Source organism: Agaricus bisporus, assembly GCF_000300575.1.
Source record: "Agaricus bisporus var. bisporus H97 unplaced genomic scaffold AGABI2scaffold_15, whole genome shotgun sequence".
Taxonomy (NCBI): domain Eukaryota; kingdom Fungi; phylum Basidiomycota; class Agaricomycetes; order Agaricales; family Agaricaceae; genus Agaricus; species Agaricus bisporus.
In genome coordinates, this window is record NW_006267350.1 from 143081 (window position 1) to 158799 (window position 15719).

Below are 15719 nucleotides of genomic sequence, written 5' to 3' on the forward strand. Positions count from 1 at the left end.
CTTTGGACGAGGCGGACATGCGAAGAATCGAGACGAACTTTCTCAACTCTCCGAGGAATGTCCATACTCTTTGGCATCACTCGAAATGTTGTCTATGCAAGCTTAGACAAATGCCCGTCCACTCTCAAGATACCAGATTGGAAAGTGGCTCATGAGAACCGGTTGACATTCCTTCACGCATCGTTTGCCGACTACCTTAAGGACTCGAAGAGATCCGGCGATTTTCATGTTGGAAATGAAGAAGATGTTAAAGGAGAAGTGATATTGAGGCTTTTAGAGATTTGGAACAAGTGTAGCGGGGACGACGTTAGTGCGGGTATGTATCTGATTGTATCACCCTCTCGAAGTTAAAGCATATATTGAACATTCTCGGTTCCAGCATCAGTCGAAGCCACGTGGCACCAATACTGCTCAAAGTTTCAAGATAAGTCATCGTCAAGGAGCGTTAAAGAATTTTACACCAGGCTTTTTTGCGATACTGTGAGTTACCTAGGACGGATTGTGCCTGAGATCTTGCACGGGCCAGTAGATTCTCCTGCATATGCGTCGCTATGGAAAGTGCATATAAGAAAGCTTTGCTACTTTCTCAATGCAGAGGACATGATTGATTTTGTTCGTGTTGCAATGGTAAATCGCCTTCAAATCATCGCCCTCAATTCGGAGTTTCACCATTTTTACGCAGAGGCCTTCACCCCATACACTAGGACTTCTTTGGGAAGAACAGCTCAGAGACCTAGAGTTTGGTCATCTTGACAGGAAGGAGATGAGTCCACCATCCGCTCATTATCAGGAGAAAGGCGTGAAAGGCAAATCCTGGATGATACATCATATGAGGGTGTGTGTTTTACTGAAGTTGAATTGCCTGAGCATTGATTACCGTTCCATCGCTGTAGCCGCATTCTGAATTAAAAACATCGGTGTCCGATTTAGAATCACTTCAAGAATGCTCACCGGGACTTAATATTCGTATCATTGGGGGGATACCTAAAGAGCGGGTTGCAGTCTTTCGGCGTCCCTCAAGTGAGTATTCTTATTCCTACAGAGAGTTTACGTATTATGTTGTTCCTTATCCTGAATAATCTCGCATCACCGATGTATTGTGACTGGACCGGTCTTTGCTACAGGAAAATGTGTGCTACCAGAGAACTCGCCTGGTTAGACAAGTTTGGCCAACATCAAATCAATATCGAGTTGTCAGGTATGTACGAATTGCAAAATAAATCGATAATCTGTAGTCTCTTCAGTCAAAAGTAGGTTGATACGTGACACGCTAATATATGCTATAAAATTGATCGAAGTGAACACCTCTCCCATTCACCTGTGGGGTTGTTTCGCGATTTGTTGGTCAAAGGGTAGAGACAGCGGAATCGGGTATGCTATGGTCAAATGAATTGGACAGAAGTCTGATAATGTACTTGATAGTTGATACTGATACACATAACCCGCGTCCTGGGTCTGCTCGCAAACTTCAGCCCCCTTGCACGATTCTGACGCTCTGAGAGTAAGTATAATGTAAGCTTGGAATTCGATTCGCTACATTTCGGTCGTTTGGGCTGAAATCGGCCAGTGCTTAGGCCAGTACTGGCAACAACCACGAAAAGTAAGGAAAGACCGCGTCTATTCCGGCTTACCCTCTAACGCTGAAAATCAAATAGGGGTCAATGAAAGGTGAAAGCATCAGCTTCGGACTCGGCGGAGATGAAACCAGGCCATTCAAAAGAGTCCGATTTACAGCATGAGGCGGTTGATCAGCGGAGAACACTCGGGGAGTGCAAACATGACCAAATACACTTCCGGAGTCCCAATCACGTTCGCACAGATCATACTCGCTCAGAAATATACGCATGGCTACTGAGCAAAATCCAGAAGTAAGTATAACGACGCAATGTTTAACAATTTTTGTCCTTCCAAAGACACTGGAAGATACTCCTCGCAAACATGGCCAGGAGAGACGGGCCGGGCTGTCAGACAATGGGTTCTTCAAACACAGGACATTGCCGAGCGCCCAGGCAGTTAATGGGGAGTTGCCCTTCTTTCTTCCCAACACCATCTCCGCTTCCAGAACCTAACGAAATGGCTCCCAGGAGGAAGAGAAATAAATTCAGCGAGTGGGTTTTAGGTTTCTTCTCATCAAAGGACGAGATTCACTACATGCCAGATGGTCAGTGGTTCCAATGAAAGTGTACGACGAAGCTGATCGGAGTCTATCCATAGGTCCCCAACATCACGCAGGACCTGGAGGCTTCTTCAATAATGCACAACAATTTACTGTAAACAATTCCACAATGACCGCTGTGCAGGGTAATCAGTACCACTATACGACGACGTATGTACACGGGGATGGTAACCTCACGACACACGGTGGGTGATATCTTACGCATTTCATGCTGCCCGAGCTCATTTGTTGCAGTTATGAAATTGCTTTCCGATCATATCATCCTCGGCGCCGCTCATGATGATTCTGCTCGTGTACCGCCCCCTCGATGCCATCCAGGCACTCGGGTTAGCTTGATATCTCGAATCACCGCATGGTTCAATGACGAACAACTACAGGAACTTCTTCTGTGGATTACTGGTCCTGCCGGCGTCGGAAAATCCGCTATTGTCCAGACATTTGCCGAATATCTTGTAGAGTCCAAGCTCCTCGGCGCATCTGTGTTCTGTTCCCGGCCAAACAAACGCAATAATCCCCATCGAATTTTTGTCACAATCGCTTATCAACTAGCTATCCGAATTACAGCATACCGCGAGTTTTTGGTTGAGCGACTGAGCCTCGATCCTCAATTGCTGAATAGGGATATGACGACGCAGTTCAACACGTTTATTGTTGAGCCATTCGTGGAGAAGAAGATTGGAGCGGGAGGGAAAAGATGGGGTATACTGCTGGACGGACTGGACGAGCTCGAAGGAGAGGATTCGCAATGTGAAATCATCCAACTCATCAGCACCTTTACACTTGAACATAGCGATGCTCCTCTTGTGTGGATAATTTCCAGCCGTCCAGAATCACACATCTCTAACACATTTGACGACAATCAAGTACGGCGCAGTTGCTGGTCGGAGTACATCCCGATAGACTCCACCGAAGCCTGCGAGGATGTCGACCGCTTTTTACGATCAAGTTTCAAGATGATACGGAAGAAATATCGACATTGTGTTCCCAGCGACTGGCCCAGCAACACCGATTTTCTGAGTGTCACAGCTGCAGCATCTGGCCTTTTCGTGTACGCTGAAGTCGTAATGCAGTTCATCCGAGATCCTGATTATGCCGATCCCGTCTCGCGGCTCAAGGTTCTCTTATCTATCATTGACCGCTCCCATGCCGTTCCGATTAAAGAGAAACCTTTCGTTCATTTGGACGCGCTCTACCAGGAAATTCTTTCTTCTATTCCGTCAGCGTTGTGGCCAACGGCAAAACAGATTCTCGCTTTTACGATCCATTGGGACCAGATTGAGATTGCAAGATTTCCCCTTACATGGTGGCCAAATGTCGGTACCCTGAGAGGAATGTCCATACTCCTTGGCATGACTCCAAATCGTATCTATGCAAGCTTCAACAAATGCCGATCGACCCTAAAACTACCCGATTGGAAAGTTGCTCACAAGGCGCGGTTGATGTTCCTTCATGCGTCGTTTGCCGACTATCTGAAGGACTCGAGTAGATCTGGTAACTTTCATGTCGGTAGCGTGGCGGACGTCGAGGCGGATGTGATGTTGAGTCTTCTAGAGATCTGGAATAAGTGCAGTGGAGATGATATTGCCACAAGTACGCGGGTCTTCCTAACAAATAAGTACAAATATTCACGTTTTTTCTTTTCAGCATCGGTTGAATCTACGTGGCACCAATACTGCTCAAAATTGGATGGGAAGTCACCACCAAGGGCCATTGCAAAATTTCATTCGAAGCTTTTCCATGATAGTATTTATTGTTTAGGGCCGTTGGCATATCGTGTCTTGGAACATCCAACGGAGTCTCGCACATATTCACAGTTACGCCAAGTTCATATGAGAAAGCTATGCTTTTTCTTCAAGGCGGATGATTTGTTGGATTTTGTACACCAAGTGATGGTAAATTATTCTCAGTTTCGCGCTTCAATTCGGAACTTCACCCTTTTTCGCAGAACGTTTCGACCGACTCCTGTGACGTGGAACTTCTTCGGCAAACGGAGCTTGGAGACCTCACGTTTCAACACTTTGACTGGAAAGATATGAGCCCGGCATACGCTTATTATGGGAAGAAGGGCGAATTTTCAAAGAGTCAATTTTGGACGTTGCGCCGGGTGAGTGTGTTCAAATTAGCACTAAAAATGCACTGAAAACTTATTGCCCTTCTATCCCTATAGCCACGTACAAGAGCGGATTTAGAATCATTTGTGTCTGAACTAGAATCACTTCAAGAACGCTCACCGAAGCTTAAAGTTATTGTCTTTGGGAATGTACCTCAGGGGCGGGTTGCAGTGTTTCTCCGTCCTTTGGCAGGGGAGTCCCTTGATAGCTATGATTCTATGCCTTACATTATTCCGTATCTTAAGTAAGTCCACGTATCTCCAATTTCATTATCTATCCGATCCGAGTCGTTTACGAGTATCTTATTTGATATGATGATTGTATGAGCATGTGAACATCTCTGTGGTGTATATAATGCGATCACCGAACAATAGAGCGAAGTAAAATGGGTTCATTACGCATAGCGGTGGAAATGATCATGAATAGCCCTTCTCTCCTCACCAAAGTGTAACATACGGTCACCTGAAAGGATTCCTTAATCTTTCTGATTCAGAGTAGGCGTCGTTAACTCACTCTCTCATCCAACAAGCTACGGATAGAGATCATGTATGCCTTTTTCTGGAGTCCCACCAGGCCGCGATTCTGATGAACTGGTGGCAAGTTGGATATTTCTCCCTTTCCTAGGCTACAAGGCAAGTTTGCTACACCTTACCCCATTGAGAACCGTCTGCGTCAAGCAAAATCCAAATTTAGATGGCAGATTACGTCCAATGACCGGGTGCGACGGTACAGTCTAATGTTCCTCCTGATTGTACGATAGCTAAAATCTATCCCTATTGCCCTCAAAGTTCGTGACCGATATACACCAATCACCCATTTCCCCAAAGACCGTGCCGTTTACAGCCCCTCAGCGCAACAAGCTGATCTTATTTACAGAAAAATTCGGCATAAACGGCCCCAAGGACGAATGCCAAATCTTCCAGGTACTTACTTCCGTCATTCAGTCACCACTGGTTCTTCCACTTACTACTAATGTGCCTCACGTGAATAACAAGTATACCCGAACCATCGAAACCAGTCACGAAGGGTACAGACGATGGAATAATTCTGGAATAACAGGAATGATTAAATAGGGCACCCTACACGCAGCTCAGATACTTGGTCAACTGCATTGAATGTACTTATATCTTCACTCTGTCTACGGAAGTAATCTGATCCTTGAGATACTCGATAAATAATCAAAAACGAAGCCATGGGCTGGAAGTGGACGCAATTTTTTGATTTTAGCACATCAGTCGATTAGAATATCCTAGCTCACCTGTAAAGGAATCCAAACTTGCATCGCAACATTCGACAAAATACCTTGGATATAACCCGCAACTGCGAATATATCAATGACGACGACCAAACTTGCTGATTCGATCAACATTGTCATTACGTTGAGGTAAGGCATTTGATGGTTTTCTCCAAAAGCTTCGAGAGTGGCACGACGATGACGCAGGATGAGAACAATGATGCATATAGTGACTAAGGCGTTTAAGAAACCGCTTATACCGTATTGGAGTGGGAGGAGCACATCGGAAATTACTTCACGTGTATTATATGCAGCGAACCCAATGATGATATTGGTACCGGTGCCTTCAATAACCAAAGATCAAGGTTTAACGGTTATACATCATCCTGTGTATTTCAAGCGACTCACAGATCATCACGATGTAGACACCCAATGGCATTGCCCATAATAGAGTGGACCAACCTCTCTGACCCCGTAAACCTCCACAAAGAGTGTAGCACCTCCAGACCTGCCACAGCCATGGTCAGTAAATCAATCATGAACTCGCAATTCAAAATTCTCACAAAGAGTCCGTCTGTCGTGATATTAGTCAACCATACAGTGATAGCAAAGAGTCCAAGGTATGGAGTTGGTGGCTGCAAACCCTGAAAGAAGCAGACGTCGTCCAATATGCCGTCGAGCGTCACAAAAATCTCAGCAACTTCCGTCGCAGTCGCCAGGACAAGTGTGAACACCACGTATATGATCAACATCTTATGATTGTAGACTCGTGAATGACTCCCGCTCTGCGAGTCACATCGTCGTAGTCCAACATAGCAAGCGTGTCCAACGACTACTAGAGCGCCATAGCCGATACAAGACAGGATACAACCCACTATCCAAGATAGCCTAACCGAGCGGGGGGTGTTGGGTAGAGTGCTGACACAGTATTCTGCGCTCATGCTAGTTGGGGGTTTGGAAAAAGCGAAGAAAGATGGGTGATAACACTGCCCAACAACAGTTCTTATGAGTTGAGAGATGATGGCAACTTTTGTGGAGCAGCTGAGCGCGAGGGTGTTGAACTACTAGTTGAGAAACTTGGTAAGAATAGCTTGGGATATTATAGATTGAGCGCGATATATGAAGGGACATTGGCCTTTATCGGTCAAACTAAGGACACGAAGGAGACATTATCACTGATTAGTCCACTCCTGGTCACTCACATCAGCAAAATATCAAGTCGGTGATCAACACACGTACCATATATCATAATCAATCAAGCACATAACCTAACTATATATGTACTTTGAAATCTTTTAATATATGGGCTGTGAAAATATCTCCCGGAGTGAACGAGGCTGTGAGAAAGACCTTAGCCCGCGCACAGTGTTCCCGGAATGCCTTCATAATAGTCTCCTTTCAGCGCTGGTGGCCCGTTGCCAAGATTCAATTGCTGAAAACCCAACTATTGAGTCGATCAGTTCTACAGGCAACCTCTTCTGACCCACTTGACTTGTAATCCGTTACAGTTGGTTGAGGAGTCGATGGCTGAAGATAAACAAAGAGGTGGACGGGGACGGATAAGTGAATGCCATTAGGCGAGGGCACCCCGCTTTGAAGAAGCTGGAAATTTGATCGGATTCAAGGGGAAACATGACTAAACACCGGACCAGTGATCATGCATCATGAACAAAGTTCGGCACCAAGTATCACTATATCACCAGGCTCCTACAGGCCCCCTGATAATGCCTATAAAGCCCGGGTCCGGAAATCGGCCATTTTGGGATTTTCTGTCCGAACCCGATTTCAGGATTTTTGTCCGGACCTGCACCCGGCCTAGAGCCGATTTTCGCAAAATCTGTCCGATTTCTAGGATCCGGCCTCCAAAAATGCTTAAAAATTCCTAAAAATTTCCAAAAAAATTGTTAAACAATTGTAGGGGTCTGTGATGGTAGAGAAGCCTGATATCTATCTAGTGGACGACTTGCCGCAGCGTCTAGAAACACAGAATATTTTCTAAACCTTGTTTCGTTTGAATCTCCGCCGTTGTATGATGAAGATATTAAACCGTGGACATTTAGAATAATAAACATAGACAAAAATATCCCCTGATAATGGCTCTCCACGATTATAACCCCGTGCCATGCCAGTGTTGAATACAACCTCATCTCCATTATCTTTTCCTTCGTATCTCCTGGCCAAACAATGAAGGCCACGATAACTTGAGTCTCTCTCAATCTCAAAAGTAACTTATATTCTCTAATGTACAATGATAAAACGGTTACGATGAATCAATCCGACTCATATTCACCTATTCTATTTTCCTGTTATTTCCTAGTTTTGTGTATCAGGAAAACATGCCACGATTCAAGTAGGCCGCAAATAAAACCGGGGCCACGTCTAGCTGATTGCGTCCAACTTCCTCGTACTGAGGTCTCCAGGAAGGTCGAGTCACTCGACGATGCTACATACATCTTGCACAAGTTCACGCCATATACAGTGACGGACAAAACCGTTGCAATGTTTATAACACCTTCAAAGATACTATTATAGCATGTGACGAACTAACCGTGACATTACGTAATTGACATCGTTTGAAAGCTATGCTTCGTGGCTTTAATTAGATAGTAATACCATTATGTAATTCCAAATATTCGTCGAAATACTAGCAATTTACTAACAAAGATGCATTGCAACAGTTTTGTCCCTCTCATTCACCAAGTACAAATCTCTATGTTTAGTACTTAGTATAGCCTCCCTTTGCCTTGATTACAGCTTCTACCCTTCTAGGCATACTCTCTATCAAATTCTGACACACCTCAGGCTTTATATCATTCCACTCTTTATCCACTCTTGTCCAAAGTTCTCCAATTCCCCTAGGTGCTTCTTCATACTCTTCAAGCTTGATTTTGAGGTGGTCCCAGAGATGTTCAATTGGATTGAGGTCTGAAGACTGTGCTGGCCATGGCAGCAAATCAATGTTGTTCTCTTTGAACCAGTTCTGGGCCTTTTTAGACTTGTGCTTGGGGTCATTGTCCTGCTGAAATATGAAATCCTCCCTTTCTTTCCCATAATACTCCACACTATCCTCCAGATTGTCCTCCAAAATGCTAACATATAGATCAGCATCCATTTTACCTTCAATTTGGCATGCATAGCCACATCCCTCCCAAAACATACAACCCCACATCATCAAAGAACCTCCTCCAAACTTCAAAGTCCCAGACACCAGTCTATCACTCAAGCCTTCTCCATCCTTTTTCCACACCCATTTTCTTCCATCTGACCCCAAACGATTAATCTTTGTTTCATCAGACCATACTACCCTTTTCCAGTCTTCTATTGTCCAGTTTTGACGAGCTAAAGCCCAGTCCAAGCGATCCTTGCGGTGTTTGGGCTTGAGCAAAGGACGTTTAACCTTTACTACAGCCTTCATACCAGCGCGGGAAAGAGTTCTACGTATGGTCTTTGTAGAAATTGAGTGGGGCAAGCTGTTGGCAAGTAGTCTCTTGACTTGAGAAGCATTGTCAGCTTTTTGAGAGGTGATTAAGCGAACAGCGTAGCGGGTATCAGAAGATGTAAGCAGTCTAGGACGACCACCTGAGGATGTAGCAAGGTTGGGACGGTGCTTGGATCTAATTCTGGATATAGTGGAATGATGTATGCTGGTAGAAGTAGAAATTTCATGAGCTGATGCTCCTGAATCAAGCAAATAAAGGATATGAGAGAGCTGACTTGGAGTGAGGGGCTTCATTGTAAAGAATCATGCCAAAGATGCTCTGTATATATACTCAAAGTGTGGCTGTGCTGACTTTTCATCTTTGTTGAATGTGGCTGTGCTGATTTTTCAAGTCAGTCAACAGAGTCAGGTGACTTTATACTTGGTGAATGAGAGGGACAAAACTGTTGCAATGCATCTTTGTTAGTAAATTGCCAGTATTTCGACGAATATTTAGAATTACATAATGATATTACTATCGAATTAAAGCCAAGACGCATGGCTTTCAAACGATGTCAATTACGTGATGTCACGGTCAGTTTGTCACATGCTATAATAGTATCTTTGAAGGTGTTATAAACATTGCAACGGTTTTGTCTGTCACTGTACTTGTGTCTCACGTTATTGATGTGAGGACCGAAGATAGGATCTCACTCGTGACATAAGTAGCTCCTTTAGTGCACAAAATGAGGTAATATTCGTGGACTGCAATCTGGAAGGGGGGGTAGGAGGCCTCTTCTAGACTGCAATCTGGAAAGACGTCAATTTTAAGATCCGCTACTCAAGAACACCGATTTAGTAAACGGCATGTCCGGCAATCAACTGAGACACAATCTGGAAAATATTTCTATGTTTCTAAACGCTACGGCAAGTCGTCCAGTGTCCTTCTTAGAACTGATATTTGTTGTACTTTTTAACTTGCTGAGAATGATTGAGTTGTTAGTAATGTTGAGCAAAATTGTCATCCTGATGTCTACGAGCCGCAGTCATGAAGCTGCTGCCAAGTTCCCGCTCCGTAGAGAGGCTGGCATTACTGGTCATCCGGCAATCACCGACATCAAATTGATGTGACCAGCTTTATCCTCACCAATATCATTCATTGTTGGACATCTACTCGATAAACACCCTTCCACTTGGAGAGATTTAGATAGTATACAACCCAGGTCTTTGAGTCAGCCTTTTACCTCAGTCAGAAGTAAAATACAAGAAGTGGCATAATGGAAATACAAATTTCCCACGAAGTTGATAAGTCTGATTGTGTCCGTCACACGATTGAACAACCTTGATTTTTGAACTTGTTCACAGATAAACATGTATTCAAACTCACTGTATCAAGGATCTGAATTATGTTTAAGAGTATTCCAAAAAACCCTCTGAAATTGCGGGTGCTTTTGTGCTGGTACACCTGAAATGATTACTAATCAGGAAATTCAGATGGTGAGGGAGAAATATGTACGTAAATATATGTACAAGTATTCTCAAGAGTAATTCAATCCCTTTCCACCAAAGCGCATATAAAATTTTATTATCACTGAGCCGATACAATGCGGAAAGTCGAGGCAAAGGAAAGCGTTACATCGTGAGACACGCCCGGTGATTGCCGGACGACCAGTAATGCCAGCCTCTCTACGAGAGACTCAATCGTTAGATTTACATAAGCTTTGCTTATGTTTGGCTCGCGTAGGAGAGGCTGGGTAGGAGCCTGCTATATCACCGAACACAACGACCGGCGTCATAGAAAACGGGCGAGATATTTCCCTCATAGCGAGAAGTTTGACATAACAACGCGATGACTGACATCATAGACAGCGGGCAAGACACTGGAAGAGGGGCTGAAGTGGTTTGTTGAGTAGCAACTCGAAGCACCTGGCTGTGTGACGTTGGGACAATGGACATCGCCGAGCGCCCTACAGGCTGTAGTGCCTCGAAGCATCTTCTTTCTTCCCACCTCCACCTCACTTTCTCTCTCTGTATGAAATGACTCCCAGGAGGACATGGAATAGGTTCAAGGCGTGGCTTCGGGATTTCCTTTTTTCAGAGGTCGAGCACAGGATTCAGGATGGTGGGTGCTTGAGTGACAATGCGCATCGAAACTTGACAGAGATCCTCATAGGTCCCCGGCGCCCCGCAGGACCAGGAGGCTTGTTCAGTCAAGCGCACGATTTTGCTTTACACAATCCCACAATGATAGATGTACACAGGAATCAATATAATATGTTCTCATCTACTGAAGGGGGTCGTAACACCGTGACACAAAGTGGGTAGTACTATATGTTCATCCTATCCTTGAGCTCATCTCGTCTTCATGTAGTGATGAGTTTACTTTCCCAATACATCATCTGTGGCGTTGCACACGACTCTTCTGCCCGCGACCCTCCTCCATATATGAAGGTTTCGGCATTCGTCAAGAACCATGCCCGCTTTCGCATCCCGCACCTTCTCAAAGAATCATTCGAGCTACAATGCCTGGTCCTCGTAGAGCCACAGAATCCGAGAACACGCAACACCATACCATCGTCCTTGGAAATACTTACAATCTTCAAATATCTTAAATTCCTAATGCGGAAAGGCTAGCCAAGTGGTGGAGAGGAAAAACTTTGGCTGATGCTATGCGGTTTTACTCGCATGTCATACGAGAAATGGATATTCTGGAAACCACTGTCGCTGTTTTTCTTCTCCTCCTTTCCGAGGTTTACTCGACGCGCTTGTCTAAACCTCGTAGCCCCGACGACTCGTGGAGACCCATTTCGGAATGGGAACCACGTTCCGGTTACCGCCAGTTGAATTTGGGCGTAGTCCCGTTAGCAACTTTGGTATCTGCAAGGGCAGAATTCAAGGAAAGGCGAATCGCGTTCAAACTTGGACTTATTACCATCCCCAACCAAACACCAGAACGACTGTACTCGATTCCGATAATCATTATTGAATGTATTTCCGCACCATCAAAGGCAAAGAAATCACCCTCGATTGTTGTAGTTTTGGTTATGGGATGACGGGTTGCGTCGACACTCACGGCGCTTTCTGAAGTATTCAGGGATTGGGGAAGCACTCGTACACCTGCATACTTCCACCCTTCAAATCATCAAGAAGAATATCATATTCTCATCGAAGAAAAGTGTTTCTCTGTGATGCAAAATACACTCTTGCATGGCGCACTCGGCTAGGAAATATCTGGCGCACGCGACGAAGGCCAACGCGAACGTCTACGTCAATTCATACAACAAGTTCAAGGAACACCATGTACGCCTGCTCAAGAAGAGCGAATTAACGATTTTTGCACTCACGGTGAACTTTTGTTGGATCAAATCTTGGTCCGAAAGTGTTGGAAGGATTTTGAGAAACCGGGCGTTCATAGCCGGGACGAGTCTTTCGATTCCGGTAAGTTGAGAGCGGATTTATTTACAAAAGCATCGAAGCAAGACCCTGAGTACAATGGCAAACTGAAAGGATTGGTGGGCATGTTCATGGAGGCGTCAGGTCAGATATTGAATTGGTCGTTGTCTTTTTCTGTCTCGAGATTATCTTTTGCACATTTGTGTCATTATTCTTTTATCACTACAGCTCGATTTGAAATGGACAACCACGAAAGCGTGATGCATTGCATCCAATTTACTTTGTAGATAAGTGATGTTTTCATATGATATCCATTGAAGAACCTCGCGCATGCCTATAAAGATTTGACGCTCGGCTTGGTCTTCCCGGTAGGATAAAGCTGGAAAAACAAACTACGCAAGAGAAATCCACTCTGCACTCGCTTTGTAAGCTCCAACAAACCCTCCTTGTTGAGAAACTGAGCGAGAACACAGTAGTCTTGATGTACAGCTGGAACTTCAAGCTTCACCTACGACCTCGTTCAGGTCTCTAGACTGGTTGCAATGCGGGTGAGGCGGCGACTGTGTGTTCGGATCGTGGACAGGAAAGGAGGGGGACCTAGAATAATTCTTGAGTTGTTGCCCATATGTCAGCTTCGGAATAGGGTTCGGATTCGGGCATCACGGTTTGCTAAAACTTTGATTTGAGGTATATATAACAATGATGGCACGCCCAAAATTCGATGTGGTCGAAGAAGACTGGCGAGCCCTTCAATCGGCTCGGTAGGGCCACTGGGATGCGAGAGTTCATGTGAGAGACTAGGAAAAAGTGCCCCGACAGTTCCATTTAAATCTCCTTGTAAACTGAGACTCAGTTTGTAAATCTTGTGGTGGTCCAGGTCGTGTCCTCGAACGTCGTATAGATTAATGATACTCTTACGAGCGACACAAATGACGACATTGTGAAGGGCATGGTTGAGCAGAAGCTGACCAGATAAGATCGAACCTGAGTGCAGGTCAGCTTCGGTGATTTCGCATTAAACTCTGTTGGAACTACTCACAAAGTTCCAGCGTTATTGGTCGGGCCGAGTGCCACAGAGATCAGCGTCTATGAAAATTGTCAGTCCAATTCAGAAGAGCGAATTTTCGTGTAGTCGGGGGGATTCATGACTTGATCTTGACGGATGGAAGAGAAACAGTCATCTATAGTAGAGTTAGAAACAGGGCGAGCCAGTTCACAACTCTCGTTGGCCTAAGACAACATGACGCTTGAGGTCTTGCAAAAGTGAATGAATCATTCAAAAGGAGAGACAGTTCCCTTGCTTGGCAAAAGTTTCTGGGGCACCAATATATACCATAAAAGGAGATGGGACTATGTAAAACGTCCATATGTACGAGTAAAACATAATAAGACAAAACAAAGTTGTGCGTAAATCGTTGTTACGATTACACCGTATTGATAATACTTGTTCGATCTCCGGCGTTGAACGTTGAGCGTTCGCAGTTATGACACGAGGAAGCATGTATATTCTGGTTTTTGCGACCTTTTTGAATGATACAAAGCATATGCGAACGTCGCAAGAGAATGAAAGTAAGGTGTCTGTCATAACAAGTAGTCTCCGTCTGATGATACACCAACATTTGAGGCAAAAAGAAAAATTCTTGTAGGCTCCTTGTGTTCACCTTACGGTGTAACAGAGGGAAAATTTGAACATTTAAAGAAAAAGCATCTCAATTCATAAGCCGCCGAAACTTGAATATTCATTTTTTATGATCAGTGATTGGTGACAGTATAGAAGTTATTGTCCAATGAGCTATAAAATGTCGAAGGCATCATATCCTCATACAGCCAAGCAAGGGGACTGGAGACGAAGTCGACACTTTCTAGTGAAAAGAATGAGTTGTTAGACGTCCACCCAGAAGGCGTTACCTCCGTGACTGTGACTACACTTTCGCGAGCTCATTTGCTGCAGACCCTGATAACGTCACTACAAGCATACCAGCCGGATCCTCTTTGGTTTATGAAACGGTCGGATATGTAAGTTGTCTATTGTATCAAGTTGGCATGTTTTGTACTCACTACTAGTGGCAACAGGGCTTTGTCCATGCAGCGGTTGAGATTCCCTTACGAAACGTTGTTGCTGTCAAAAAATCACGCGTTCCTGGCCACGTCAAACGAACTTTTCTAGATTACGAATGCAGGGTAATAATGGGGTAATACGACTTTTCCAAGGACACCCAGCCATTCCTACTGTGTATGCTTATGGTCGTCTACCACATTTTAATCATATGGTGATGAAGTTTCTTGGAAAAGATTCAAATGTGGAATGTAACAGAATGGCAGAGGGGGGTGGACTGCTTATAAGTTGAGTTCGCTAAACTAGGTAGTTTTAGGCTACTAAAGATAATTATAGTAGTTTCATTACTAGAAAAAGTAGCCAGTATAAATAGAGCCTCTAGCTGCCGCCGTTAGGCTACATCTGTAAAAAAACAAACAAAAAAACAAAAACAAACAAAAACAAAAAATCCTTTTTACCCTAGCAGTAGCCTAACAAAATAAGGCTACTCTACCACCTCCTTTGCGAAGCCAAGGGGTAGTTTTTTTAACTGTCTACCTTTTTCTCATCTTGATAGAGATAACCCCTAACTCAACTCAACTAACTGGCCATTGTACTTAATTCTAGGTATATTTAATATAATAGATTAGAACCCAAACAACGCCGTTGGTTAAGACTATTGAGTGTACTTCGACACCAAGCCTGACGGCTTATTTCCTTTCTTGGTTATTTTCCTTTTACGGCCATTGTTTCTATTTTTACTTTACTTTCCTTTTCTACACTTTCTGTTAGGGCGACTGTGACTGAGATGTCACAGGTCACACCTGAACTTAAGAACTATAGAGGAAAGTGACAAAAGTTATATTAGGCGTGAACCTAAGAGAACTCGACGGAGTCTTCTACAAGTTTCTACCTACTTTATATACCTAGACTACGGCGCACAGACCAACTACCCTAGGTAACTTATTTATATACTGACATGTGAAAAGAAGTACGTATGAGAAAGTAGACTAATTATACATTTGACATGAGAAAAGAAGAGTGGAGTAAGAAGTAAGTAAACAAAAGTAAATTGATCATAAAAACGTCAACAACACCAAACAAACCATAAAAGTGTCCACAAGTACAAACAACTCCTAAACCGGTAATCTATTCACACAAACCAACGCCTCCCAAAGTAATTCCCAATCATCGCATCACATGGGCATAGTACGAAGAATCCGGCTATTGCCCAGTGTCGCGGCCCCCAGTATCCCCATCTCTGTATTACCCACGCCTTCTGTTCCTCATAGTCCCACATTGCTAAGGTTACTCTCCCACACCGTCTGCACCGATGATCCGATAGGTTCCAA

At 44.2% G+C, this 15719-nt stretch overlaps 4 protein-coding genes across 4 annotated transcripts; 2 read left to right on the forward strand and 2 right to left on the reverse strand.

Moving 5' to 3' along the window:
- Positions 1 to 2412: 2412 nt before the first annotated feature.
- Positions 2413 to 3393, forward strand: AGABI2DRAFT_79184 (hypothetical protein; the record flags this gene model as incomplete). Its single annotated transcript, XM_006456958.1, has 1 exon — positions 2413 to 3393. A coding segment is annotated over one exon (981 nt), but the record flags the coding sequence as incomplete, so codon positions are not given.
- A 267-nt stretch (positions 3394 to 3660) lies between these two features.
- Positions 3661 to 4485, reverse strand: AGABI2DRAFT_139575 (hypothetical protein). The gene is made up of 4 exons (XM_006456959.1): positions 4340 to 4485; positions 4122 to 4277; positions 3821 to 4068; positions 3661 to 3766 (listed from the first exon to the last, which is right to left on the reverse strand). Exons 3-4 carry the CDS (start codon positions 3885 to 3887, stop codon positions 3675 to 3677), a joined length of 159 nt encoding a protein of 52 aa, XP_006457022.1. The 5' UTR covers positions 3888 to 4068; positions 4122 to 4277; positions 4340 to 4485; the 3' UTR covers positions 3661 to 3674.
- A 1051-nt stretch (positions 4486 to 5536) lies between these two features.
- On the reverse strand, positions 5537 to 6462 carry AGABI2DRAFT_122896 (hypothetical protein; the record flags this gene model as incomplete). Its single annotated transcript, XM_006456960.1, has 3 exons — positions 5537 to 5865; positions 5930 to 6029; positions 6085 to 6462. 3 exons carry the CDS (start codon positions 6460 to 6462, stop codon positions 5537 to 5539), a joined length of 807 nt encoding a protein of 268 aa, XP_006457023.1.
- A 5078-nt stretch (positions 6463 to 11540) lies between these two features.
- AGABI2DRAFT_195929 (hypothetical protein) lies at positions 11541 to 12346 on the forward strand (the record flags this gene model as incomplete). The annotated part of the gene is made up of 3 exons (XM_006456961.1): positions 11541 to 11778; positions 11805 to 11898; positions 12164 to 12346. Coding segments are annotated over exons 1-3 (450 nt in total), but the record flags the coding sequence as incomplete, so codon positions are not given.
- Between the last annotated feature and the right edge of the window lie 3373 nt (positions 12347 to 15719).